This window comes from Malus domestica, chromosome 01 (genome assembly GCF_042453785.1).
Source record: "Malus domestica chromosome 01, GDT2T_hap1".
Taxonomy (NCBI): Eukaryota; Viridiplantae; Streptophyta; class Magnoliopsida; order Rosales; family Rosaceae; genus Malus; species Malus domestica.
This window is the reverse complement of record NC_091661.1, coordinates 22,310,233-22,338,217: the sequence shown is the minus strand read 5'-3', so window position 1 is coordinate 22,338,217 and position 27,985 is coordinate 22,310,233. Positions and strand designations below refer to the sequence as shown.

Here is a 27,985-nt window from a genome sequence, read left to right as displayed (position 1 = left end):
ACAGCTCCAATATATTAAAAAAAATAAACATGGATGAGATTTTCAGCTAACAATAGATATTTCAGCGTATTCGAAACACAAATATTTCATATACCATTTCAAATATAGGAACGCTTAAAAATACTTTCTTTAAGTGTAAAAATATCGATGTAGGTAAATTTTTTTTTTCCTCCACTCGGATAACAACATTTGGCTATCTATTTTTATACATTGAAAATTAGGAAAACTAATGAAAAAGACTTGAAAACTTTGAGTTTTAACGATAAAGACAAAATAAAGGGCAAAGTGGATAGTACCATGATTGATTTTTTAATGTAAAAATATGATTTTTCATTAAAGTGAACACTACCGGGAGCTTTTCGTTAAAGTTCCCTTGAAAATTTTCTTTAGTATAAAAATATTGATATACTAAAAATAAAAAAAACTTTCCTCAACTCAGATAATAACATTTGGCTCTATTTTTATGAACGGGATCCTCTTCGGATTCTTTTAGTGAGGATCCTGAAGATTCGTAAATCGTGTACTTCTATCGTACATCGTGCGGTCAGTTTTTATCAGGTATTGTTTGTGTTTAATTTTAAATAATTTTTAACTATACAATGTACAATAAACAGATACACGGTTTGCAAATCTTCAAACTCACAAAAAGAATCCGGCGAGGATTTGGATTCCTATTTTTACGTTGAAAATTCTCTCCACGCTGACAGCCCAAGGGCCCATGATTCGGAAGGGTAATGCATAATGATGACAAAAAACGTCAAGCTGCTATACCGCCAAGGAGCACGCCTCACTTTGATTCCTTCATTCGCTGGACAGAGTATTCCATGGGGTCACCACCATGCTACAGGACACACCAGCAGCTCACAGATATTTACTGCCACCCGCACTCTACTCCACTCTTCCTGCTTATCTATTTATTTATCCATTTATTTATCTGTTTGTGAACTAATTTCACCATTGTTATCACTCATACTTAATGATATTAATCACACTCAAACCCACCACCGCCTTCCTTATCAGGCTTAAATTAATACACTTCGAAAAGCTCTTGTGCTTTTTTGGGTCTAGATTCCGCTTTTTAGATGTTACCTGCAGGCTAGAACAAGATTCAGAGCAAACCCCATGTGCCCACACCACCTGTTTGGTCAAATGTCTAAGTGAAGCAAACGCAGGGGAAGAGAGAGAGAGAGAAGAAATTCCAAAGTTTGGATTTTTAAACCCATAAAACAATTGCATGGCTTGCAGAGCTTCAACACACATCATTACAGCTAATCACAATCAATGGCATTGTCGTTCTGCCTGAGAGCTCCCCTAGTCTCTATAAATATCAAACACTCTATGTCTCTCTCAGTCTTGTAGTTGTTGTTTTTTAAAGTCTTTTAGGTGATTCTTTACAGACCCAGATAAACATTGGGATCTGGGTTTTATTGTTTAGTGAGCTGTGGATAAATTCCCTGGAAACCCATAATTGTTTTGGGATTTGTGCTTCTGGGTTTCATTTGAATCTCTTGTATTTGATCTATTCTGTCTGCTTATAGTGATTGAATTTATGCTTTAGAGTTTTGTTTGCTTGTATATGTCTTTGCTTAATTGATTAAACATGGGTGGTCACTCTCCATTTGCATTTCTCTGCATTTTGCTTCTTTTCTTGGGAGGTTGTTTTGCTTCTATTCAAGATCAAGTGAGGGATAGAATCACACAATTGCCAGGACAGCCAAATGTGGGGTTTGCTCAGTACTCCGGTTATGTGACTGTCAATAGGAAGGCCGGTAGGGCATTGTTTTACTGGTTGACTGAATCCCCGGAAAATCGCCAACCCGAGTCTAGACCTCTAGTGTTGTGGCTCAATGGTGGCCCTGGTTGCTCTTCTGTTGCTTATGGAGCAGCTGAAGAGATTGGAGCTTTTCATATTAGACCTGATGGAAAGACCCTTTACTTGAATCCCTATGCTTGGAACAATTGTATGTATAGATGCATATTCTCTACATTAACTACTAAGTTGTCATTTTTTGTTTGGTTTGTTCTAATTGATTTACAAATATTTGGCAGTGGCAAATTTGCTATTCCTTGAATCTCCAGCTGGTGTCGGTTTTTCATATACGAATACAAGCTCAGATTTGTATACAGCCGGAGACCAGAGAACAGGTTGTTGCTCACTTTAGTTTTGTTTTGTAACCTTATTGGATCTATAGTTTCTAAATTGGGAAGGCTAGAATTTGGAAGATTCTTGAGTTGTGTGAATCATGTTTCTCTGTTTGTAAATCAATTCATTTGAACATTGCTGAATCTTCTTGGTATCTGGTTGTCTTATATCTATAGCCGAAGATGCATATGCATTTCTAGTCAATTGGTTTGAAAGGTTTCCACAGTACAAGCACAGAGATTTCTACATTGCTGGAGAAAGTTATGCAGGTGCTGAATTACTTTACCTCAACCTATTTGCCTCCTTTCCTCTTATAATTCATTTTTGCTCGATTTCTACGTGTACTTGACATGATGATGATGATGATGAGATTGTATTAAAATTTCATTTTCAGGTCATTATGTTCCTCAGTTGTCTCAAATCATTTATGAGAGAAATAAGGGAAAGCAGAACCCAATTATTAATTTCAAGGGATTCATGGTAAGAATGCAGGATTCTTTTGAATTGCAATCTGTGCATATATATTCTGCCTCTTTCCTAAATGAGAGGGTGCTTGGTACAAGTACAACCAACGTAAATGCTTTGACATGTTATTTGAAGAATACTAATAAAAAGATACTCTTTACCTTTTTCACAATCGATATAGTACTTGATTTATTAGATATTATTACTACTTTTGTAAACATTTAAAGTTACGTGTCGAACTCCCTATCAAATTGAGCAACTTATGAAATAAACTTTAAACTACAGCTTAATTTTATTTCTGTTTGTTTTTAAGTTTTGTTCTATTTTATTATGAAAACTGAAGAAACTATTCTTATGCCCCTATATTTATTTAAGTTTATTCACTTACAATACCCCTCTATTTAAGAGAACTTACAGAATCTGAAATGTGAGTTAAAGCAAGTCTTGTGGAAAGGCAAGGGCTAGGTGCTAGAGGCTTTATTTGGCCTCTCAAAATGCCATTATTCATGAAATCTAGCCGTCTCACAATTTTGTTGTTATAATGGTGTGAGAGGCTAGGGGCTAAAAAGTGTTATGTGGCTAGTTTTCATTGGCTACTCAATTTCTTCCCAAGTTGACCATTCAGGAGCCTTGAGCAAGAGCCGAGGCGAAATTGGTCCCTTGAAGAGCCCTGGGCTATTTTAACCTGGCTATGTCCGCTTAGATTTTTTTTTTTTTTTTCTTCATTTGGGGCTAAATAACAACTTTGCCAAGGCTAGTTTGCATGCATTAGATATGCTTAGTGCCCAATTTTATGATAACTAACCTATTTACATGTGTGTATTTATCTTGTTGATTTATTTCTTTTTGCCAGGTGGGAAATGCTGTGACTGATGATTACCATGATTTTATTGGCACGTTTGAATACTGGTGGAACCATGGTTTAATTTCTGATTCTACCTATCGGGTGCTACGTGTAACCTGTGACCTTGGATCCTCTCAGCATCCATCAGTGGAATGCATGAGGGCGCTTAAAATAGCAGAAACGGAGCAGGGAAATATCGATCCATACAGTATTTATACTCGTCCTTGCAATAGCACTGCATCCTTAAAGCGCAATTTGAGGGGTCACTACGTAAGTTCTGATTTAAAAATTCTCTCCCTTACTGTTGATTTATCCCGACAGTCACCATTTTCTTCTTATCTTATAGTTTGGTAACGGTTTGCGATATCTCCAAATTCTATGAAGATGAAAGTTCTGATTCTGAATTTTGTCAGTGATGGCATAAGTAGTTAAAATTTGGTTGCTTATGTTTCATTACCACATTAGCATCATCAATATGCTCCTCTTAGTCTAAGAATTTTCTCAATTGCCTCTTTTCCTTTAAATCATTCAGAAGATCTGTTAGTTAATCTTACTCTGTATAAACTCAGCCATGGATGTCCAGAGCATATGATCCCTGCACTGAGAGGTATTCTGAAGTGTATTTCAACCGTCCAGACGTTCAAAAGGCACTCCATGCCAATGTAACTAGAGTTTCTTACCCATGGAAAACATGCAGGTACGTATTTTCTTCTCAATATTCAGCAGTTTTCTCGCAATTTTTTAAATAGAAAATCTTACATTAAGTGCTTTCCACAGTGATATTGTTGGAAACTACTGGGCCGATTCTCCATTGTCCATGCTTCCTATTTACAAGGAGCTCATAGCAGCTGGTCTTAGGATATGGGTATTCAGGTAATCCGACCACTTTACCAACTCCTGATCCCCAGTTCCCTGTGACATGTTTTGTTGCATGTTTGGAAACTTGATGGTAACTTATAAAATTTACTTTGCTGACTGAAAATCAGTTTTCCCAGAAGCACATTTCCTTTAAATTTATAGGCTGGAATAAACAAATATAATCATTTTGCTGAATCAAATTTCCGGTACTTCATGTTTATCTACAAAAGGAACCTCACGGTCACTGTTATTATGCTTGCTGTCGTTGCAGGGTTTAAAGTTTAAAGAGGCTAGCTATTAGTATTATTTTTGTTTTTTTTTTGTTTTTTTGGGTTTGTGTTTTATGCTTGCTAATGCTTAAATTTGCAATGTGTATTCTGGGTAGAATCCCAGATTTCCTCCATCATTTTTCTTTTCTTGGTTTTACCATGCGTCCTGTAGCTGACATGGCTATTAATGAACTTTTTGTCCAGTGGAGACACTGATTCGGTGGTTCCTGTGACTGCAACTCGTTACTCCATAGATGCTCTGAAGCTACCAACCATTACCAACTGGTACCCATGGAACGACAATGGAAAGGTTAGTGCTATCGAAGAAATATTCTTTAGAATAGAACCTGGAACTTAAATTGCAATTTCATGTTTTTTATTGTAGTTTCAGTCAATAGACATTGTAGCCTTTTACATTGCGATATTTTTCTCTTCTTTATTGTTTTCTTTGGGCCACGGACTCTATGTGATTCTAACAACCATATCCTTCGTTAATTGAATATATCCTTTCCCTACCATAATATCTTAATAATTCTGCAGTATATTAATCCATACTACATAGCATTGGTACAAAACACGGAAGTTGGTGTGGTAATCACCGTAAATGGTCATAGTTTTGAGATGTTCACTTATTTGGTACCAGTTATCCGTGTTAGTGCACAAATATTGCAATCTTCTGTTGTTACTTGTTTGGCACTGGGCATTTGTTGGATGAGTTCCCAAATGTATGAACCCTAGGATATGCCGGGTAAGCACTTTCATGTTAAATACATGGTGTTGGCTTGATGGTTTACCATGTCCTCCTACTTCGGGGAACTGAGTTTGGCTTTCTCTGCATGGGTCAATAGCATCTATATATCCCTAAGCGGGTTTCGGGTGTTCAGTTTTCTGGTCCCCTCTGTACTTTTTGTGTTAATGAAATTATCAAATGCATGGTGTTGGCTTCTACTGTTACACAAGGATCAGTAAATTAGCATGTCAACCTTGAAAATTTGGTAATCTTTGGTTGGTCACTGATTTTGTATTAGGAAACCTAATATTTCTTCTTCTGAAAAGCTCTTGTTCTCTTGTTTATGTAGGTTGGTGGCTGGAGCCAAGTATACAAGGGGCTGACATTTGTCACTGTGACCGGAGCTGGGCACGAGGTTCCCCTCCACCGACCCCGCCTAGCTTTCATCCTTTTCCGATCATTCTTGGGGAGCAAGGCCATGCCAAGTTAGATCCATTCAATCTTATTCACATATTCTTGATGAATAAGCAAACAAACATCTGGAATTGCAGCAATTGTTCATACACAGGGACCTAGAAAACACAAAATAAGAGAAGCATTCCTCTCGAGTGCCCCTCCATTCTTGCCGCAAGCAGCGCCATTTTATAGCTCGTTTATCGAGAAGTACGAACAGTTAAGAGTAAACATTGGAGTTCTATACATAAATATATGGATTAAGCAATGCCCAGTGTTAAAGGCGGGCTAGATGCCTGGTTTCTTGGGATCCAAGAAATAGTGGATTATAATTTGGGGGGTTTAGATGAGTTAAATTCGCTGTGGCCATGTTATACAAGTCAAAAGAGAGATGAAAGTCAACACTTGTACTTGTCTCTCAAAACTTGGGATTTGTTTAATACAATGAAGATCTCATGAACATGTTTTAGCCTCTTGATCAAATTTTAAGGGTCCTGATCACGTGATCCGTGGGATTTGGTGGAAGAGATCCAGAGAGGATCTATTTTCATTTCACCATATATATGCAATCCAAATTTTCAATAAAATCTTAGTTTGAAAATCAGGGCATGATTCTTTTAATTGCTAAGTGAGGTGTGTGAGAAGCTAAAAGGTATATGAGAAAATCATCTCCGAGTTAATGTAGCAGAAATTAATACATTTGTGTACTATTTAGTTAGTGATATATAAAATATTATTGGGGACATATATGTGGCACTACTATTTTTACACAATTTTTTTACACGAAAAGTGTGGGGTCTCTTCTTGATGTATTTTAACGATAGGTGTTTATATTTTAGGTCTTCTCTTAAAGATCATGTTTGTCAAAAGTAGTTTGAAATCATATGAATGTTGGATTAAGAGTTTAGGGTTTATTTGTAGAATGATATTCGTCTATTTACTTCATTATAAATGAATGTCTTAATAATTTTGGATTTGTCTAATTTTTTCAAGTATAATCTATAAATGATATTCTAAAAGATAAAACTGTTTGGACCGTTATAATATATTACGAAATTGACCTTATAAAAACGTGTATAAAATATCGTGTAAAGAATAGTAGTGCCACATAAAGTTCATACGGATCATGGGTGGGCCAGCCAGCCAATGGCTCTCTCCATGAATCGGGTTATAAAACTATGGCTCATTACCAATGGCTAGATATCTGGAGCCCACATCAAGCCCTTATGTTTTTGTGACTCAAGGTGGGCCTCTGTGCTCCCCTAAGGCCTTGTGGTGAGATCAACTTGTATAACTCGAGTATACAATCATAGTGATGTTTTATGCCAATAATACAAGTAAATCTGGACAAAAAACTAACATATGTTCTTGTATTAATGACATGGAACGCCATACTACTAGATAAAGGGAAAACGTGAAGACTACCATTTAAGTAGTTCAAGCAAGATTCAACGTAGCATTGTACCCGTATGATACGAAACATCATCGGGGATCCAGGAGGTCAGGCGGTGTTATGTACATTTGTGGTTAATGGTGGTGATACAAGATCATAATGGAGAAAAAGAATTGTTTCTCCTTCTATATAGGTTTGGTTGGTGGGTGCAAAATGGAAGAGAAATCAACAGAGAATGCAATTCTTGTTTCATATGGATGTGACTTTGATCTGGAAAATCTATACATGTACGTAAAACCATGTCCTTAAAGCGTACATAGTTAAAATGTTTGGTGGTGCTACATGCATTAGAAAACATCATTATTGCAGGTGATGAATTCCGCTACTGGCATCCTATTCAATTTGTTGTGTCTTGAATTTAAACGCTTTATTCTTTACTTATTGTTGCTTATAATTGTAGGGGTGTGATATCCACACACCTCTTTACTTCAGCCATCGGATCAGATGAATTGAAGAAGATCAACGGACAGAAATTAACAAAGAATGTGTGGATAGCACACCCCATAATTGTAATATGGCTTGTAATAAAAAATATCGTTATTATAATTCTATTCTTGACGTACTTGAGGATTAGAAACTTCATGCCAAAGTGGATCATCATTATTATATTATTGACGTGCCAAATTAATTAAAGATTATTAGAAACTTTAGTTAATTGGGAAACTTTTCCATTAAGAAAACTGGTGTCAATTGGAGCCGCAATGCCCTTCCTTTCTATTCTAATTAATTAATATATATTCTGATATTTCCATTCCTTGGTGCCAAAGTCATGTCCTAATCCTGCTTGAGATCAGTGTGATCGATCATGCTTTTTAAAAGAAGCTCAAAATGGGTCCATCCATGCACCACACAAAAGCAAAAGCAACTCACTCCTTTCCTGCACAACATTATGTAATTACCCAAATGCATGTCGACCTATTATATATTCCTTTCTTGCCTTAGGACAATGTATAATGAACTGATTCCGCCTCGACTCTTCAGCTATGAGTTTCCCAGAAGCCTATCATAGGAGAGAAATTTCAATAACACGAGTATACCGTACTGTGATGTCATGTGTCAATAATATTTGTATAAATTATTTAAGCACTGATGCTATTCATTAACACATGACAAAATAACAGTGTGCCCATGTCAAACCAAACAGTAGAAGGACACTTTAGTCAATGACTAATCAAGTATCAATAATTTAGTTATATAATGTACACTACTTGAATTAAAGTTTATGAATACATAAATATTTATGGAAAGCAAGAGCAATTGGGATAAGCATTTTGAATTCTTGAAGCTTTTTCTGCACCAAACACAAAGTAAAGCAATGCCATTTCCACCCATTTAAAGTGAAAGAAACTAAGACTAAGAGTACTACTACACAAACACACGAGAAGAACACACAAAAAGATTGTGGAGAGATAGAGAGATGTACAGGTTCAGTAACACAGTGATAGGGTTCTTGAACCTCGTCACTCTCTTAGCATCAATTCCGATAATCGCCGCAGGTCTATGGATGTCAAGGAGCAGCACCACATGTGAAACTTTCCTCCAAACTCCACTTTTGGTGGTAGGTTTTGTGGTGCTCGTGGTATCCCTAGCTGGGTTCATTGGTGCCTGCTTCCATGTGGTATGGGCACTCTGGGTGTACTTGGCGGTGATGCTGCTGCTGATCGCAACCCTAATCGGTTTGACAGTGTTTGGGTTTGCGGTTACAAGCAAAGGTGCTGGAGTGGAGGTGCCTGGTAGGGTTTATAAGGAATACCACCTTGAGGATTACTCACCATGGTTGAGGAATAGGATTAAGGATCCTAATTATTGGAGTAAGATTAGGAGTTGCATCATGGGGTCCAAAACTTGTGCTAAGATTGTTGCTTGGACACCTACTGATTATCTTGAAAGGGACATGTCTCCAATACAGGTAATATAAGTACATACATACATACATATATATGTATGTATGTATTTGTTTAAATGGTAATCTTCAATTGTAGCTATTTAAATTATTTGTTCTTGTATGTGTAGGATTGTGTTTTTCCACACCCTCCTATTTACAATTAAAGTCAATTGCAAGATTGTTTTCTTCAAATTTGGTTCATGTTTTGTTATTTATTTATTTGTTTCACAATAGCGATAAAATTGTTAATGCTTGTTTCCTTTATTCATAGTACGTAATAGTTTATTTATGAGGAACTTTAACGAAAAGTTCCTGGTACATTAATTAATGACACTGATTTAGGTAGGATTTATGGTTGAAGAATAATTAGATATATAAAAATATGAAATCATATAGTTTTTTTTAATGAACATTTAAAGTTAATGAAATATGTTTCTCATGTTTAAGATCGGTTTTCTTAGAAAAAGAATGAAAAAGTATAGAATTAGCTTTCTTTTTGGTGATAAAAAAGTTTCGAAAGTAAAGACTTAGCTCATTCGATCTAAAGCTTGTAGTAGTTAAATAGTTTTGGGTCTTTTTACAGCTTGTAGTATTTAAATTATATTTTTGGTGCATCTGTGCAGTCTGGTTGTTGCAAGCCTCCAACTTCATGTAATTACGACATGGCAACCACAGCGACTCAAGACCAAGATTGCTACCGTTGGAACAATGCGCCCAATTTGTTATGCTATGAGTGTGATTCATGCAAAGCTGGAGTTCTTGAAGATATCAAGAGGGACTGGCACAAGATCTCTGTCCTCACCATTGTCATGGTGGTTGTTCTCATTGGAGTATATTCAATTGGTTGCTGTGCTTTCCGCAACGCAGAACGAGCTGAAACGGATTATCCATATGGTCATAACGGGATGAGTAAAATCCGTCCCCGATGGGATTACCATTGGTGAGTTTAATCCCATTGGTGAGTTTAGAGTTAAGTGAACATAATGTATGCTTTGCCTGAATTTGAATTAGTGATGATTCTAATTTTGTTCGAGTATGCGATTTAAATTAATTTAGGCAACTAAATATTGGCAAGAAATCATAACCCTTGAGTTAATAATACTCTTCCACTAAACTCGTAACAAGTGGGCATTTCTTTATGCTTTTGAAGATTACAAATATTAATGTGAAAATTATGCAAAAATCAAAATTTTCCAAAAAGAACTTTAGTTGCCAATAAAAACAAAAAATAACCATAAAAAAGATGTGAAATCCTGAAACATGGTAAGAGTTTTTTTTTTTTTTTTTTTTTTTTTTTTTTTTTGATAACTGAAATATGGTAAGAGGATTCTCTTCGGATTCACGATGGAACAAGATTCTCTCCGGATCCTTTCAAGATACCTTTAAATATGCAGCCCCCACTTAAGGCTTTCGACCTCTTTTTCGATCAAACTTGCTAAGCAATGCTTTTTGGTAATTTACTTATTTTCTTTTGCAGGTGGAGAAAGTGGCATCACAGAAGAGAGCAGCTTTATTAGTTGAAATAAACTCTTATCTTCTACTGGTTATTGTAAATCTTGTTGTAAGGTGTGCTTAAAGATGGGACAATTCAGTTGTTTTTCCAGTGCATTGGAAATTGGAGAGCTCTGATCAAATTTTCTTTTGTATTTGTACAGACTTTTTTAATTTAGCTTTTTTTTTTCTTTTTTTTTGTTGTTGTTGTAAAAAGATGGATTTTATCTTTTTCATATCTCTGCCTTTCTTTCCCTACTTTATTTTGTAAAATATCATTCCATTGCTAATGTATATCATTTCCTTTATTTTCCTACCTCACTGCCGTTTGATGGTGGTGTAGTATTTTTATATTATACAGAAACATAAAACTACTAAGTTTTCCAAAAAAAAAAAAAAAAAAAACATAAAACTACTAAAGCGGGTTGAGGTATATGCAACTTGGACAACTTACTTATAGAGCATAAGCTCAATGTTGGAGCGACAAGTTTGCAAAAGAATATAGAAGAAATTAGGGACATGGGTTGGGTCTAGGTAACCGATTGTTACAATGGAATCTGGGATTGCTATTTCAACAAGCTTGAGGGTTGAAATGATGAAAAATAAAACCTAAAGTCCGAGAGTTAAGCTCTAAATTCTACGTAGGAAATGAATGCTAATTGGCCGAACAAAAGAAAAAACATCAAAACTTTGACAATTAAAATAAAAACTAGACATTAACGTCTAGATAAGATAACCTCCATATAAATTATAATGGACAAGAATTCCCAAATGGATAGCTTCTCAATTGTTAACTCAACCATGGAATTGTTATATTTTCATGCAATAACATATGTGATAGGTTTGTTGATAAGTATGAACCATTTGGAGGTGGTGGTCCATGCCATGCATTACTGCTAGGGTTTTCTTGTATACATGCATATGTTTAACATTGATCGACATGCATAAAGCTCAGTTGATGGTTAGTTTTCTTCAAAGCCAACCGCCAACCACCAACCCCAACGATCAAATTCAAGGACATTGAAGGTTCTGGGAATGATATTCATATATTTTCTTCAAAAATGAATTATGAGCAGTGACACCAGATGTCCCTTATAAATAACAAAGACAAACTTTCCCTTATAAATAACAAAGACAAACTCATCATTTATATACTGTTAATGCACAAAACCAGATGTCTTGGAACAACGTAAATCCGACCGTGAATCTGCAAGTAATGTAAATAACACAAGATGTATCGTGGTTCACCTCAAGGTTTGGGCTACGTCCACACTGATTGTATTTATTTGAAGGAGAGAGCTCTGAGAGTGAGAGCGTTGAGAGAGGGTGAGAGGGCCTAAGAATTTTGGCCTCCCCTAATTGTGAGGGTGAGGGGTCATTTTATAGAATAAGGACTCATCACTTATTACATATTTGCCCATTCCTTTATCACATAATTACATTTAAGTCACCCGAGTATTTATACGAGGTCTAAATACGAGGCCCTAAATATGGTATAAACAGTAGTCCCCCAAGTCTTCAGTCAAGAGAGTCTTTTGGCTGGAGACTTGAAATTCAGTCCATGTGTGGGCAGAAGTAACTAGATGTTGTCTTGAACTGGTACTTGATATGAGGTGGTGCTCAAAGTGAAATGATGCTCAACCAGAAGTAGCACATGTTGCGAGGTGGCTCTACTTGTGGCTTATATTGCCTTGGTTGGCTCGGCTTGTGACGTTTGAAGGTGAGGGAGTCCATTTTATAGAATAAGGGTTCACTCCTCAATACATAAATGATGGGCTAGAGTTGATGCTCGCGGCGAGGCAGTTGCTCAGCAGGCGGCGATGCTCTCTAATGATGGTGAGGGAGTCCATTTTATAAACTAAGGGCTCGCTCCTCAATACATAAGTGATGGGCTAGAGTTGATGCTCGCGGCGAGGTGGTTGCTCAGTTGGCGGCAATGCTCTCAATACATAAGTGATGGGCTAGAATTAAGCCCACCTTAAACCATTTCCTATGAAAAAACATCTTTTATAAGTTTAAACTCTCGCATGAATAGGACAGAGTAGTAAATCACTTTTTGATTATAATGATGCTACATATATTAAAATTTTAAATTATTTGTGCAGAACACATCATCATTATGTGAGGTTACTAATTGAATTATTTATTTATTTATTAATTCATTGAAATAACACAACCATTAACCGTCACGTAATCTCTTAAAAATTGTTTAGAGGTTTGGTCTTTATAAATTTATAATTATATTTTTTTTGTTAGATTAAACTATAATATTATGGGTTGTGATTATAATCTTGTACACCAACAGCTAAAGTCGCCCCGCCATTAATGTCGCATTAAAAAGGAATTAAAAAGGATAAAGAAACGAAATAACAGAAAGACAGCCTCGTCGCCACCACCGCTTTCCAGAAACCGTTAAATCAGATATTGGTTAGCAACCGTCGACCAGGGAGGCGATTGATCGTCGTCAGCCATGGAGGTCCGACCCAACCCGACGGCCGACAACTCGTCGGCCATGCAGCAGCAGCGTCAGCGCCATACACCCGCTTCTAGTCAGAAAAAGCCGCCTGCTTCTTCCATCCCCGTCGACACCACCTCCGTTTCTCAAAGGTCAGTCCTTTTTTTCTTTAGTTTTCTGTTTGGAGCCCGAGAAAATTCTCTTTTTTTATCGGTCCCGAGAAAATTGAAGTCCTCACTAAAGATGGGTTTTGTTTCAATTGTGCTGTAGGCTTCAGAAGGAGTTGATGTCTCTCATGGTACTCTCTCTCTTGATTCTTTGCTTTTGATTTTTCCTCAAATTTGTGTACTTTTTTTTAATTTCTTACTGTCTTTGTTGATTTTTGTTGTAATCTTGAATTGGGTTTGATGTGGATTTAAATTTATATTCATAAGTGAAAAAATAAAGCATAATTAAGAAGTAAAAGAGGGACTTTATTGATTCTTGGTAATCATGGGATGATGGGGATGTATGATACAGAGGTTTGGGTTGGGCAGGTGTGTGTGAGTCTGTGGACTGCAAAGCTTCATTTTATGACTGCATGTGTGGTGATTCGGGAAGTCTCCACCGTTATCACACTTGTAGGCATATATTGTTGTGTTATTAAAATTTTCTCAGTTGAATAATATCGTCTCGAAGTTTAAGGTCTAATAGTAGTCTATTTGAGTTTGACACTGAAGTTAGTCTTTACTAGACAGATTTTAACGATGAATAAGTGACTGCATTATGAGACTGGTGACTGTTGTATTACTGACCTTTGTTCGTCCAACGTCCACTGGTTTCAGATGAGTGGAGGAGATCTTGGAGTATCGGCTTTTCCTGAAGGTGAGAGCATTTTTACATGGGTTGGCACAATCGAAGGTGGAAAAGGAACTATGTATGAGGGTTTTTCCTACAAGCTGTCTTTGCGTTTTCCTCTGGACTATCCTTTCAAGCCACCGCAAGTCAAGTTTGAGACAATGTGCTTCCATCCAAATGTTGATCAGTTTGGCAACATATGTCTTGATATCTTGCAGGTATCTATCATTACATTTACGATAAAGAAACTGATGTCAAGCTTTGAGATACTAAACTTCAAGTACGAACTGTCCGTGACTGTAATATGGAGAAGTTAAATTGACCATTTGATTGTCATTGTTTCTTGTACCGAGGAGTAAGTACATTAGGATTCTTATGGAAAATTAGTATCGGTTGGATATATCTAAATGCTCTCCTAGTTGTGTAGAAGAGAGTATATAAATTAGTATCAGTTGGATAATTCCAATGGTGATGCTTTTTCCATCCACGGTGTTGCCCACATGTAAATGCCCTAACTCAGAAGTGCTGCTTAGATGGCAGTATGCCAATGCCCCTTACCCAGGGGTGCTGCGGTGCCCACATGAATGTGCCCTTATCGCAAGGGCGCTGCTAACTTGACAAGAGCAATCAATTTGATGGGTGGCGGAAATGTCAGTCTGAGTCTATTGTTGGATTGAGTTTCCTTTCTTTAATTTTCGTGTAATCTCAAAAAGCTTATGTTATACGTGGCACAGGACAAGTGGTCTTCAGCTTACGATTGCAGGACTATTCTACTCTCCATTCAAAGTCTGTTGGGAGGTAAGCTTGCTCTTATATGTATTCTCTTGTGGACTTCATTCGTTCTTGCCTGACCATTTAGTTCTTACCTGCAGAACCAAACCCGGAGAGCCCCCTCAACAGCTATGCTGCTGCTCTGTGGAGTAACAAGGAAGGTTAGTTACTCTGTCATTCGTATTGAATGCTTCTAAAACTGTGATTCAAAAACTTAGAACTTCATCTTAGATTCCAATTCGTGCTAATTTCAGACTTTGTACGCAATGACCTTCTAGGATTCATATAGCCGACCCCACTTAGTGGGAAAAGGCTTTGCTGTTGTTGTACCTTATGCAAATTTACCGTAAGCTATGAATGTCGAAACTAATGTTTCAAACTTGAACATCATGGAATATGATGCCAGGTGATGAAGTGCCTATTCTTCCCAATTTGAATTGCACAAACCTCTGATGCAACTCTTGTTCTTATATCTTTCTTTTACAGATTACAAAAAAATGGTCCACCGACAGTACTTTGCCGGAGAATCAATCGAGAGCTGACTTGTGCATATAACTCACGACGGAGGACAACATTGTCATGCGGCCCCTGATTTGTGTACAGCTCCGGGGAGGTGAAAATTCTGCAATGAAAAGTGAAGTTTCTCAACGAATCCGGGGTGATGGAAACGCTAACCCTGGCCAACCTTGTTTATATTGCCTGTCCTCTGTGATTGCTAAATAAAGACAATAAGAAGTTGTAAATTTGGTTGAATCAAATGAAGGTGAAAACTGTTTCTCTAATGACTGGAGGAGGCACCATTCCCACATATTTTTAGACTTCCAAGTTTCAAATGGTTGATGGATGATATTTCTAATGCTATCCAAACTACGACTATGCATGCATGCATCGAATGTCCCCACTCACTCTCCGCCTATTAACATGAAGCATGGATACATCGTTCTAGTTGCGTATCCCGTATCAGATACTTGGTCGGATACAATACATGCTAGATATGTATGGATACAGGATTTTGACCTGATGGATACAGGGTATCCAAGTTACCGCCACTTTGGGGTGGTGAGCAAAAAGATTTCCGTTTTTATAATAAAAAATTGAGATCAAACACAAGTTATACCAACGTATATGTGCTAAAAGATGTATTTGTACAACATGAGAAAATGGCCCCCTACTGTTTCAAGGATATGGATGCCTCTTTAAGAATTTCTACTCTACGTATTTTGAGCAACAACACACATTAATCATTGTGCAAAGTAACATTGTCCACAGAAAAATGCACAGCTTAAGGATCTTCGAGAATTCACAGAGAGCGGGAACAGAGAAAAAAAAGGAGAAAAGCCTTCCCTTCAAATAACACGGAACCTCTGAAGTTGCAACGGAAATGACACATTTGGGTGGTTGATTGATAGAAACTGATACTAGAGTCGCCAAGCAATTAAACGTTCTCTGCGGCATCTCTTCCAGACTCTTCGGTACCGTGTGCTGCAGCCAACCTCTCAGCTGCCAATCTTTCCTCGAGTGCTCGAGCACCTCTTTCTCTGCAAGAGACAGTTTGGTCACAAAAATGAAGATTCTTTTTCCTGATTCAAGTATTTGATTATTCTCAGTTGGTGCTGTTAAGATGTGCATTTATACTTTCGCAATGTTAGTTTCTGAATCCATTCTAGTAAACTTATTTGATTTTCAAATATTACACGAACCACGGGTCTATATACACCCAAGTTATTAATCTCCCTAGCTATCTAGTGGCATGTGATCCATCCTTAAGGATCGGGAGTTCAAAGATCCCTTGTTCAAGCCCGTGTAAACGGTAAGAAATGGTGTGATTTATGAAGGGGGGAGGTTACCCTCCACAGTTCATTCGAACAAGGAATATATCAATTTCGTTTCGGAGATGTAATATTTAACATTCAAGCTGGATGCTGTTTGAGACCAGAAACGTTACCTTCTTCTAGATGCTTCAATGGGGTCAGATCCAGGCAATGAGGAACCGCCCAGGGTATAACCTTGGGATTCATTGGAAGCTTCAGATCTTCCACAGAGCATCCGATGGAATATAGATGCAACAGGATCAATGACTGGTCTGCAACAATTACAGGAAACACTTAGAGCAATAGAAACCAGGAATATTGAAGTGAAGAGTTAGAAAATAATGGCAAATAATTACCTCACAAGTTCAGGGAAGAATGTAGAAAATGCAAAATCTTCACTTGGATCACCCTTGAGTTTTGTTTCTGGTTTCCTCTGCCAGAATCTTAGATAAATCCAGCTCGTATAAGTTCCAAATATTACGAATGGAAGATGTGTTGCTGACTTTTCAATCCAGAAGCTTATGGAAATCGACAGCAATAGCGAGATAGATGGTAACCACTGCACATAATTGAAACCAGCACCAAACAGAGTTTTAGGACTATTCAATAACCTGCAGAAAATTCATCGAAAGGTCCATTACGAAAGTCCAAACCTTAGCTTTTATTTTCAATAAAGGCAACTCCTGGTCGGGGATGATTTGCTTGATGCCAACCAACAAACCTGAAAGGACTCCGTGGAAGCCAGAAACAGGCATATAACTAGCACAAATGAACCAAAGAAGGTAACAATACAAAGGATGAGATAAACGAAGCGATCAAACCATGCTACCAACCACATGTACAAACATTATTATATACGATAAGATAGATGGACAATGGAAGATACGTGTTGATAGTTGCAGAATGATCTGTTTAAAAATTTGTGTGCTGTTAGAGTTGGATCCAAATTTACCAAGTTCATCATTCACTTCCACTGACTCAGCTTGAAAGGAAATGGGGGGAAGCGGGCAATAAATTGCATGTTAAATTTCTTATTACTAATAAACCAACAAGCTACAGAATGCCTTGAGGTAGAAGGAAGCAATAAAGCTGAAAATGTAGAAAGATGGAAAACAAGGACAAAAAATATGAATCGCCAGTATGCAAATTTTTTTAATAAATGTTCAATTGATTTCTTAGTACTTACAGGTAAAATTCCGTCATTGTAATGTAGTACATAGCAATAGCAGTGACGAAAGTGCATATGGAAGTTAAGAAGTTAACTACAAAGATGAACTTCAAGAACTCCCTAGAACCCCACACAGGTTCAAGCAGCTTCCCAATAAACAGAAGACCAATAGTGCTGATAAAAACCTGTTAAATAAGTATGAAACTCAGTACTATGTAGTAATAAAAGTAGAGTGTGTCGGGTCCAGAAATTCCCTTCAATATATGACTACGGCACAGAAAAATTGTTTGTGGAATCAGAAGCGCATACCCCATATACTGATTGTTCAATGTAACCGGATGTTATGAGGTTCCAGACAAAAGGAATCGTCCTACAAGACAGAAGTTTGGATTAGGATTAAGTTGCGCATTAGAGGTTCCAAATCTAAAGAGATACTTAGAAACTGAAAACAAATTCCTTCTCATAGAAGGTACATATAAGACATTGTTCAAAGTTAAAATAAAACCAGAAGACAACTCTAATTTGATACTTCCAACAGACTCGACATCTACTTTTGTTCCATTTCCAACAAACACTCTGTAGACCTCTCTACTTGGTTCCCTCTGGCTTTTTGCTCTCACCCTTCATTAGAATGAACAAGCATAGGGATGTACAAAATCAATCATGTAAAACCTCAAAATATTATGATTATAAATCTAATATTACATTGCTCGTCTTGAATTAAGTTAAACAAATTTGCGCAGAAAAAAGTAGGCATAAAATAATAAAGGCACAGACTTGTTAAGACGACTGGAGAAACCCGAACAGCCCCAAATAGTGAGGTGCAACGAGCACATACACAGAACCGGGATTGACAATGCATCTCATTCAAGTTTTTTTTTAAGGAGGCACTAAGCTTCACTCGGGAATCAACTTTTAAGTTTCAGAAAATACAGAACCAAAGCGAAAACGAAGTCTGTAATCCATTACCAACCACATACTCCATCCCTTGTAATACAAACATTTAACAAACAAAGGGTCAACATTATCATCTCTGCTACAACCTCCCAATTCCACTCAAGCGAGGCGAATAACCGGAGTTGACTTTCAGATCAACCCCACAAAACCACACGCTTCAAAACACTAAATTTCACAAATTTTTCGCAAAACCCATCACTGTAAAAACACATTTACGCAATATTTCACTATTAATTTTAGCAAATTTCCAATTCACAAGTCAACAAACCCAAAATTGGACGGTGCAGGTGCCCAAACCGAGAGAAAAATACCTGGCGGGAATGAGAGCCAGGTAATCGACGGCATGAGGGAGAAGCTGAACCACAATGTGGCCTCCAATAAGCACCACCGACAAGCCCTTGCATAGCCGTGTGAATCCAGAGAACGCACCTGCGGTCTGCAACATCCAGTGTCAAAAATTCGAATTGAAACCCGCAAATCGGAGGAAAATTGAAGAAAATTTGAAGGCTTTACCCCTGAGAGTGATGGAGTGCTCATGGCGGGCGGGCGGTTTGGCCCGTGGATTTGTGGCGGCGATGTGAGATCGGAGAATTAGACTTTGGGTGGAAGGAAGGTATGGATCGTACGGGTAGCGGATCGGTCAGATCGGAGGATGAGTGTTTGATCAAGCGGTGAATATTAAATATAAAAATGGGTTCGTGATTGGGTAAGGCGCGAGCTTACAGTAAGTTGGTTGGAGTTCAGTTTACTTCACCCAAATGTTAGATTGGACTAACCTAGATTAGTTGGGTTGCTACTTGGATTAGTTTGCCGTTTTCATAAACGGAGAAGCTATCTTGTAATCAAAGAAATTACGTGGCAAACATGTACTGGATGGATGATGTTACTTTTAAAAACAAGTGATGTCGCTAAAACCATTTCTTCGTTGCAAGAAAGTTTATGTCAATTTAAGGAGTTTGTTTTTATATGTTTTTAGTTGATACAAGTACAATAAACTCTAAAGTTTAAACTACTTTAGCTGATGAGTTTTTGTGCCCGAATCCCCCTCGTGTGATTAAGAGCATTTAACATCGCTCAAGATATTTTGTGCTTGAATCTCTCTTCGTCAATGTAACAATGCTTCAAACAACTCTATAAGAATGTTTCACACGTGCTGCATGCAAACACATCACGTTTAAACGAAGCAAGAGACTGAGATTGGAATTTCACTTCACATATCAACTACAACAACAACATAGCCTTATCCTAGTAAGTGAGGTTAGCTGTATGAATCCTAGAACACCAGTGCGCTCGGTTTTGCGCCAAGTTTTCCTTTAACTCTAACTACTTCATGTATTTTCTTAAAGTCTCTTTCCAAGTCTTCTTCTACCCCTTTTGCCTTAAGCCCCTGCCTCATAATCGCATTTTCTTAGCGGAACATAGGTAGGTTTTCGTTTCATATGTTCAAACCATCCTAACTGATTTTGTTTCATCTTATATTCAATTGCGGCCACTTCTACTTGATCTCAGATATCCTCATTCTAAATCATGTTATTTCTCGTGTGCTTATGCATTCTACTTTATTGCCCGTATCAAATACCAAAAAGAAAAGTCAGATTTATTACAACATGGAAACAAATCCCTCTGTTTTGTCCACCCTCTAATTGCAGACGGCATTTTTCCATCTACAAAACACTATTGGGATGCATGTCTATCGATTACATTACATGCCATCTGATGTGTTGAACCCTAAAACGAGTTCCGATGTCGTACCACTTGACGGACATTGTGTATGCAACCTCGCCGTTTTGTACCTATCGACAGCTTGCAATGCCATCTTTGACCCACCTCCGTCCTCGCATTTCTGGCTTAGTTTTGTAAATACAAGGAATGCTGAGAGGACGAAGATCTAATGGATTTGGTGTGGCCTTGACACCTTAATCCAACCCAAGCAAAACGACAACGATAGCATCAGCGACGAAGATGCTGGTGCCGTTACCCATCGCTGGCCGGAATGTGAGAGCTGGTGGTTCCTCTGTACGGAAACTGACCGTTAAATTAGGGTTAATTAGTTGTTAATTCACTGAGTAATGCTGTGATTGGTTGTTGGCCGTTATCGGAGTGATGAAGAAGAAGCAAAGAAGAATGAGTGGCAGTGGAAGAAGCGTTGTGTGCACTGTGCTCCACGTGGCCTCGGCAGGTGAATAGTGTCTTAACACGTGGACAAGCTAACACAGCATGCACAGTATAACTTTGTTTTTTGGTGTAAACAATTGTGGGTTTTATAACTTACAGTTGACCGTTGGTAGAGTATCTATACACGTGGACATGCCAAGGGGAAAAGAGTATCTAAACATGTTCACCCGAGAGAAAACAAGAGTATCTAAACTTCTAAACATGACAATTGACATGGCTTAATGTAAGAGTTTAGAAAGAAACTAGAAATTAGGCCCGTGCGTTGCCACGGAAACCAGCTGTTTTAGGTGTAATTAGATGAATAAAACACATTTAAGCTGAATAAATTGAAGACAATTATGAACAAACAGAGGGATGCATGACATGATTTTTTGTCCTAGTCATAATTAGACTAATATGATTTACGACCTAGAGACTAATGTACTTTTTCACATGTTTTTTTCTCAAAAAATTTATAGAAATATGAGAATGGTCATCACAAATTTCAAAATCGCCATTAACCGAAATTAAAAGGAAATTGACACCATGAGTGCTTGCAAGATGAAAGAAGGGAAACAAAAAGGAAATGGTGCATTTGAACAAACTGATGACAATTTGAAACTTTAATTATGAAAATGCATAATTTTCATGTGTGTTAAATGAATGAGTTATTTTAGGATTACAATGGCAAGCTTTTCGGATTTCGAACTTGTGAAAAATGGTACTAAGGGTGATAAAACTCATGTTTTGACGTGAGTCATGGGAATGCATGGTTATGCAACTCCAGAGTATGTGATGAGTGGTGTGTGCGTGCGTGTGCGTTCTGTAATCATCAAACGCTGCATCAACAACTGAGATTGAATAGAATGGGGTGTCATTGTTGTGCTCAACTTGGACACCAGTATATACATGCTTTGACAGTTGGTACGTACATATTTCCAAAGATATAAGCAAGTTTACTGGAATATATATATATATATATATATATATATATATATATATATATCACACACGGTGGTTACTACATAAGAAAACAATTCCATCCTTTTCAGATCTTATATGTATATATAAGAATTTGTTAAACTTGAGAGATAGGCAAAAGTTTTGATAATGTTAAACCAATGAGACCTTAAATAGATATTCCATAGATAGAACAATTACCATATTTGCTTACAACATTAATATCCATAAGCCAAATTATTCATATGTGAACATAGACATCTGTAAAGTTTGAAAAACATTGGCTTGTTCATGACTTATAATCAAATACGTAAGAAATGTAAATCTAGACTAACAACATGCCTGAGTCGTCTTCTAGACGAACCGCAATTAAATGACAGAAGCAATATTTAGCAAATAGTAATTGTATAGCTTCAGTCTTATGACAATGCAATCATGTTGATCTCTAATTGAAGGTCTAATAGCCATGGATCTTTGCAAATATACAATTATACACCATCAGAAAAGACCATGACAGGTTGTTCAAACTGGAAACAGCAAAAAAATCCAAGGAATGCAGAACTAAGGATTGTCGAATGGCACAACATTTAACAACCACCATTCATGGTTTTATAAAAATGGGTATATACTAAGTTGGAATCACTACAGCAAACAGGAAAAAAGAACAGAGAATGCAGCATTTTCTCGTATTTTTGAATCAATTCTAAACCTGAAATCGTTAAGCCTAGACCTTTTTTTCACACCTCAGTCGTTGCTGTATCCCTACATCTATGAATCCAATTTCATTGAAGAAACAATGCGGAGGAGAGAATTGAAAAAGAAGTATGTCCCCATGATTAGTTTTCTCGTTTATTCTTGACAAACTAATCACATATTTAAAATCTAAGTACAAAAGCCTTACAAAGGTAATAAAAAATTGGTGTACAATTAATTAGGCTTTGAATATGTAATCAATGTGCAGAATTGTATACCTAAAGATGGCAATGAAAAAACATCTTTTATAAGTTTAAAATTTTAATGATGCTACATATATTAAAATTTTAAATTATTTGTGCAGAACATATCATCATTATGCGATGGTTACTAATTAAATTATTTATTTTTTATTAATTCATTGAAATAACACAACCATTATTTGTACAGTTGACCGTTGGTAGAGTATCTATACACGTGGACATGCCAAGGGGAAAAGAGTATCTAAACATGTTCACCCGAGAGAAAACAAGAGCATCTAACTTCTAAACATGACAATTGACATGGATTAATGTAAGAGTTTAGAATAAAATGGCATAGACCAAACAATTAACCAGTATCTAGACTAGATTAATTAAGTTTAGCTGGGCAAAAACTTATCTATTACCGATGAACGTGAGATTTACGACCTATATAAAAAAGATACGTCAAAGTGACGATGTCTCAAACCAATCATGCGATGCTAAGTAAAGTTAAAACACACTTATACAAGTGATAAGTTTGGAATGTCATGATAGCTTAATCAATAGATAGGTAAGTCCTCTCATGTGTATATGGTGACAAACGTTTGGTGTTAATTAAAGAGTAGAGAAAAAAAAAAATTTGAACCACCACATGGTGATCTAGTGGTTCAGGCCCATATTTCACATAGTACATCCTAAATTCGATTCTTAGCATTGTTGTATTACATGATGATAGCTGTGAGAGACTGAAATACTTTTGTGAGTCTTCATGACTCCTAAAAAAGTAGAATGCAATAGCTAAATTGCCAGCTGATTCCCTTATAAAAAAAACACACATTTTTTTTGGGTTTGGAAGTAAAGTTCCTTGGGGCAATTACTGGAGGACGTCAAGAAAATGCCTTCAACATTGGTGATCCAAAAATATCTAGCCTTCCACTAACATATTGGTGATCCAAATGGTGGTTCTAATTTCTAACCATTTATTCCCCAATTACACCCTAAAATTTTACAAGAATATCTTTTGCCTGCAGAAAAGTGGTGGGTTAGATTTTCCTCCCCTAACCCAACCTCCACCACAGATACTAGATTTCACCTATCAATTGGATATTCCACTCCACATAATCACCTATCTGGATTAACAGAATCCACGTGGCCCAATGACAGAGCACCAGCCAGATACATTAGCCAATCACAATCCACATTTGGATTCTTCCATATCCCCACTTCCTGTACTACTAGTATTCCTTGCCACTCCTTCCACCTTCCATAATCTCAGTCTCCTCCTTTCTCCTCCCCACAAACCCTTAATCTTGCAGGCACTAAATTTGCCAATGGCTTCCAACACTTTGATGAGCTGTGGCATCGCCACTACTGCCTTCCCTTCAGTCCTCTCATCCTCCAAGTCTAAATTTGCGACCAGCGCAGTCCAGCTCCCAAGTATTGGTGCCAATGCCTCCTCCAGGTTCTCCATGTCCGCCGAGTGGATGCCCGGCGAGCCCCGCCCTCCTTACCTCGACGGCTCTGCCCCCGGGTAACGAAATACACCACTTCAATAATGTTAAGAGTAACAAGTTTATTTATCAAGTGATATCTCAGTACGTATGTATCTTGTTAGAAAAGTAATATTTAGAGTAGACCTAGATTTGATAAATTTCACAGTGCGACACCATTTGGTGATTAAGATTTCGTAACATGCTAATTTTTTTTTAATAAAATAAGATCAGACAATATTTTTACTTTTTTTACAAAAAAGGATCCGCTGGTGGCTTCGCAGAGACATTTTAGCCTTTTTTTACCACTATTGTGTGCTTCACAAATGCCAAGAATCAAACTCAGGATGTGTCATGTGAAATACGGTCATGAATTTCATTCCCAACCAATAGGTCACCCCTTGATGGTTAAGATTAGACAAAACATACTAATTAGTTTGGTGAGGTTGTATTAATTTGTTGCTCGTGGGTTTTCAGTGACTTTGGATTTGACCCACTTCGGCTAGGAGAAGTGCCAGAGAACTTAGAGAGGTTCAAGGAGTCCGAGCTCATTCACTGCAGATGGGCAATGCTTGCTGTTGTAAGTACCATACAAACATTTTCCTTAAAAATTGCATCCATTTTTACTTTGCAATGACTAAATTAACCTTGCAAACCCTCAATTGCAGCCAGGGATTCTAGTACCAGAGGCTTTGGGATTGGGCAACTGGGTAAAAGCACAGGAGTGGGCTGCCGTTCCAGGAGGCCAAGCCACCTACTTAGGCAACCCAGTTCCATGGGGCACTTTGCCTACAATTTTGGTCATCGAATTCCTTTCCATTGCCTTTGTAGAACACCAACGCAGCATGGAGAAGGACCCTGAGAAGAAGAAGTACCCTGGTGGCGCTTTTGACCCCTTGGGCTACTCCAAGGACCCCAAGAAGTTCGAGGAATACAAAGTCAAAGAGGTCAAAAATGGTTAGTACATATATACATTACGTTTCTTCTGTCACATATCTATGTTTATGTTATGTTGTCCGATTGTATTTGAAGAGTATTTAATTACTGATTGACGATCGTGTAGGCCGGCTTGCGTTGTTGGCTTTCGTCGGGTTTGTTGTTCAACAATCGGCGTACCCTGGCACCGGACCGTTGGAGAACTTGGCTACTCACTTGGCTGATCCATGGCACAACAACATTGGGGATGTCATCATCCCCAAAGGGATTTTGCCTTGATTAATTCATGCAGTATTGATTTCACACCCACTGTAAAGTTTAGAATTCCATGTAACCATCTTCGATGAATCCGAACTTCTTGTCATGTGTGAGTGAGCTTAAAAGCAAACTTTTACCATCACCTTCATATTTTAGTATTGATAAAGAACTGTACTTAAAGATCATGCTTGAATATTCTTGTTAATTATATTTCAGTGCCTATATATACATAATGATATATAACTTTCTATTTAATCTAATTAAAAATATAACTTTAGCTCCTAAAATTCAATTTTTTTCCATACAAAACCCAGTGTGATTTTTTTACTCAAGCAAAACCAGTGACTAGAATTCACATAAATGAATTCAGTAATTACATTCTACTTTACACATTTTACATTTTTCGTGTGCCGAAAATGCCTCTATTGCATGCTTGATATTGTATGCATATTATAAGAGGAGAGTTAAGGATTTTGAAAAAGATTTCAACCAAAAAAAAAAAAGATTTTGAAAAAGAAAAAAAAGGACACTAGTGCATGAAATTAGGGAGATGAATGCACAAAGGAGGCGAAATTAAAGTGTACAAATATAGCTAAATCAATGAATGCATTTTAGATTAATTACATATTAATATGAAATATGAGAATTGTCCCGAAAAAACTATATGAGTTAGAATTTTTTTTATATATTTAACGACTTCTTTAATTTAAACGCTAATAATAAATATTAAATATTAATGCTTATTTTCTCATTTTAAATAATAAAAGTTTAAAGAATCAGATATATGATACACGTTATTGAAGCATTGTCATGTTTTCAAATTTGCATAAAATTAGGCATTCTAATTTAACTTTTTATTATATTACTAAATTTGAAAAGGCATAAATTTTGGGTTTCTTGCTTTTAATGCGTGCGTTTTCCCCAAAATTAGTGTATTCCTAGTTCTATATAAATTTGGACAAGTTTATCAGCATTCTCACATTGACTTTTTTTTTCTTTCTATATTTTTATCATTCATACTCGAGTCCAATGCGTGTTGTTTTTTCCCGTGGTTGTGTTATCAAAGTACACATCAGGCAAAAAAAAAAAAAAAAACTATTTGTACCTTTTATTTTTTTTATCTGTTTTCGTTTTGTTGTTTGTACATATTGTCCGTTAATTAACCTACCATGATTCTTAAATAACCGTTGACACCAATTTAACCAATTGTTGGCATCATAATTCCTTTACGTATTCTTTGCCACTAGCTAAAATATATTTCATTATTGTTTTTTCTTTAGGTGTCAAATGGAGGGTGCTATCCTTGGAAGATGCGGTTTCAAGAACAAGCCAACAACAATTCCAATTTATCCTAATACTTCTTTTGTGGGATTGTAATTTGAAGTTTGTTCGAGGTTCAATGAACTTGTAATCGGGCTTTTCAAATGACATATGTTGTGCCTGATCATCCTCCATGTTTGTTGAAATCAGATTTTGACGGGCGTGTTTTTCATTTGTCATTCGTCAATGACAAAAAAAATTGTGTGACCACATAATTTTTATTTGTCAGTGAACAATGACAAATGCAAAACACGCATGTCCAAATCTGATTTCAACAAATATAGAGGATAATCAGGCATCATATATGTCATCCGAAAAGCTTTAACTACAAGTTCATCAAACCTCGAACTTGGAAATACAAATCCATAAAAAATGTATCAGCATAAATTAAAATTACCGCTGATTTGTACTTGAAAACACATCTTCCAATAATAGCACCCTCCAATTGACACCTAATAGAAAAAGGCCCCATTATCTCGCATCTCTTCTTTGAGGATGATTCTTTAATCTTCCTCGAACTGTGAAAATATCATGCATATTATGAACATGTATTGTTTAGCCTCGGGACAATAGGTGAGTCTCAATAAGTCCAGTGTGTACTTTGGTTGGAATGCTCCTCCTTAGCTGTGTTCACACCTTAGCGCCATCCTTGGAATGTCGTCGGTATCTAACCCCGGGGATTATCTTGGAATGCCGGCCATTTGGGGAAGATCTAAGCGCCAAAGCCTTGCATACGTGAATGGGAGAGTTCTTGGGAAGATTCAGGGGTGGAAACAGTTAGCTCTTTCTCTTGCGGGTAATGAGGTTTTAATCAAGGCTGTAATACAGGCTATACCAACCTACCCAATGAATCTTTTTAAATTCCCAGCTGCGGTTTACAAAGACCTTGATTCTTTGTCTGCTGGCTTTTGGTGGGGTGATACTGGAGGGAAAAAGAGGATCCATTGGGTGAGTTGGGATAAAATGGGACTGCCTAAAGGTCCGGGGGGGGAGGGGGTTTAGGATTTCGGAATTTCCAAGACTTTAATGATGCTTTGCTTGTGAAACAATGTTGGAGGCTAATTCACAATCCTAATTCCATGTGGACTCGGACTCTTAAGGCGCGTTATTCTCCTCATTCATCTTTCTTTGATGCTAAATTGGGGAGTCGAGCCTCGTGGGCATGGGCTAGTCTTCTGTCGAGATATTCTCAAAGCTGGTGCTCATTGGCAGATTTTTTATGGCAGAGACTCGGCTTTGTATTGATCGATGGTTGCCTGCGCTTCCTCTTGGCCATCCTATTCCCTGAAGTTCCACTCATATTACAATGAATACAAGGGTATCTTCCCTTATTTTTCAGAGT

The 27,985-nt window shown here is 37.2% G+C and overlaps 5 protein-coding genes across 6 annotated transcripts; 4 read left to right on the top strand and 1 right to left on the bottom strand.

The window, feature by feature from the left end:
• The first annotated feature begins 769 nt into the window (after positions 1 to 769).
• On the top strand, positions 770 to 6,224 carry LOC103432412 (serine carboxypeptidase-like 27). The gene is made up of 9 exons (XM_008370602.4): positions 770 to 1,961; positions 2,050 to 2,145; positions 2,320 to 2,412; positions 2,538 to 2,623; positions 3,462 to 3,722; positions 4,022 to 4,149; positions 4,230 to 4,325; positions 4,784 to 4,889; positions 5,659 to 6,224. Exons 1-9 carry the CDS (start codon positions 1,601 to 1,603, stop codon positions 5,797 to 5,799), a joined length of 1,368 nt encoding a protein of 455 aa, XP_008368824.1. The 5' UTR covers positions 770 to 1,600; the 3' UTR covers positions 5,800 to 6,224.
• A 1,941-nt stretch (positions 6,225 to 8,165) lies between these two features.
• LOC103432399 (tetraspanin-6-like) lies at positions 8,166 to 10,899 on the top strand. Of its 2 annotated transcripts, none has more exons than XM_008370585.4 (3): positions 8,166 to 9,124; positions 9,724 to 10,040; positions 10,578 to 10,899. In XM_008370585.4, the coding sequence occupies exons 1-3, from the start codon at positions 8,633 to 8,635 to the stop codon at positions 10,615 to 10,617; spliced, it is 849 nt and encodes a 282-aa protein (XP_008368807.2). In that variant the 5' UTR covers positions 8,166 to 8,632; the 3' UTR covers positions 10,618 to 10,899. The 2 variants fall into 2 exon arrangements, with proteins under 2 accessions (XP_008368807.2, XP_008368812.2); XM_008370590.4 differs by having other exon boundaries at positions 8,256 to 9,124; positions 9,724 to 10,058.
• Positions 10,900 to 12,810: 1,911 nt separating this feature from the next.
• LOC103432391 (uncharacterized) lies at positions 12,811 to 15,436 on the top strand. The gene is made up of 6 exons (XM_008370581.4): positions 12,811 to 13,198; positions 13,317 to 13,344; positions 13,871 to 14,101; positions 14,618 to 14,681; positions 14,756 to 14,815; positions 15,141 to 15,436. Exons 1-6 carry the CDS (start codon positions 13,062 to 13,064, stop codon positions 15,194 to 15,196), a joined length of 576 nt encoding a protein of 191 aa, XP_008368803.2. The 5' UTR covers positions 12,811 to 13,061; the 3' UTR covers positions 15,197 to 15,436.
• A 275-nt stretch (positions 15,437 to 15,711) lies between these two features.
• Positions 15,712 to 19,553, bottom strand: LOC103432383 (rhomboid-like protein 19). The gene is made up of 8 exons (XM_070818454.1): positions 19,104 to 19,553; positions 18,902 to 19,026; positions 17,943 to 18,003; positions 17,652 to 17,818; positions 17,119 to 17,224; positions 16,822 to 17,024; positions 16,600 to 16,737; positions 15,712 to 16,192 (listed from the first exon to the last, which is right to left on the bottom strand). Exons 1-8 carry the CDS (start codon positions 19,125 to 19,127, stop codon positions 16,090 to 16,092), a joined length of 927 nt encoding a protein of 308 aa, XP_070674555.1. The 5' UTR covers positions 19,128 to 19,553; the 3' UTR covers positions 15,712 to 16,089.
• A 3,954-nt stretch (positions 19,554 to 23,507) lies between these two features.
• LOC139194119 (chlorophyll a-b binding protein 6, chloroplastic-like) lies at positions 23,508 to 25,508 on the top strand. The gene is made up of 4 exons (XM_070818447.1): positions 23,508 to 24,170; positions 24,607 to 24,709; positions 24,798 to 25,086; positions 25,193 to 25,508. Exons 1-4 carry the CDS (start codon positions 23,797 to 23,799, stop codon positions 25,342 to 25,344), a joined length of 918 nt encoding a protein of 305 aa, XP_070674548.1. The 5' UTR covers positions 23,508 to 23,796; the 3' UTR covers positions 25,345 to 25,508.
• Positions 25,509 to 27,985: the final 2,477 nt, after the last annotated feature.

Excerpts from the sequence above, each read along its gene's own strand:
- LOC103432391 (XM_008370581.4), top strand. The coding sequence starts at position 13,062 with ATGGAGGTCCGACCCAACCCGACGGCCGACAACTCGTCGGCCATGCAG. Across the intron at positions 13,199-13,316 it reads ACCACCTCCGTTTCTCAAAG|GCTTCAGAAGGAGTTGATGT; the intron begins GTCAGTCCTTTT and ends ATTGTGCTGTAG. Across the intron at positions 13,345-13,870 it reads AGGAGTTGATGTCTCTCATG|ATGAGTGGAGGAGATCTTGG; the intron begins GTACTCTCTCTC and ends CACTGGTTTCAG.
- LOC139194119 (XM_070818447.1), top strand. The coding sequence starts at position 23,797 with ATGACAGAGCACCAGCCAGATACATTAGCCAATCACAATCCACATTTG. Across the intron at positions 24,710-24,797 it reads GATGGGCAATGCTTGCTGTT|CCAGGGATTCTAGTACCAGA; the intron begins GTAAGTACCATA and ends CCTCAATTGCAG. Across the intron at positions 25,087-25,192 it reads AGTCAAAGAGGTCAAAAATG|GCCGGCTTGCGTTGTTGGCT; the intron begins GTTAGTACATAT and ends ACGATCGTGTAG.
- LOC103432399 (XM_008370585.4), top strand. The coding sequence starts at position 8,633 with ATGTACAGGTTCAGTAACACAGTGATAGGGTTCTTGAACCTCGTCACT. Across the intron at positions 9,125-9,723 it reads GGGACATGTCTCCAATACAG|TCTGGTTGTTGCAAGCCTCC; the intron begins GTAATATAAGTA and ends GCATCTGTGCAG. Across the intron at positions 10,041-10,577 it reads CCCCGATGGGATTACCATTG|GTGGAGAAAGTGGCATCACA; the intron begins GTGAGTTTAATC and ends TTTCTTTTGCAG.
- LOC103432412 (XM_008370602.4), top strand. The coding sequence starts at position 1,601 with ATGGGTGGTCACTCTCCATTTGCATTTCTCTGCATTTTGCTTCTTTTC. Across the intron at positions 2,624-3,461 it reads TTAATTTCAAGGGATTCATG|GTGGGAAATGCTGTGACTGA; the intron begins GTAAGAATGCAG and ends TCTTTTTGCCAG. Across the intron at positions 4,150-4,229 it reads TACCCATGGAAAACATGCAG|TGATATTGTTGGAAACTACT; the intron begins GTACGTATTTTC and ends TGCTTTCCACAG.
- LOC103432383 (XM_070818454.1), bottom strand. The coding sequence starts at position 19,127 with ATGAGCACTCCATCACTCTCAGGG. Across the intron at positions 18,004-18,901 it reads CTGGCTCTCATTCCCGCCAG|GACGATTCCTTTTGTCTGGA; the intron begins GTATTTTTCTCT and ends TCTGTCTTGTAG. Across the intron at positions 17,819-17,942 it reads TTGAACAATCAGTATATGGG|GTTTTTATCAGCACTATTGG; the intron begins GTATGCGCTTCT and ends CTTATTTAACAG.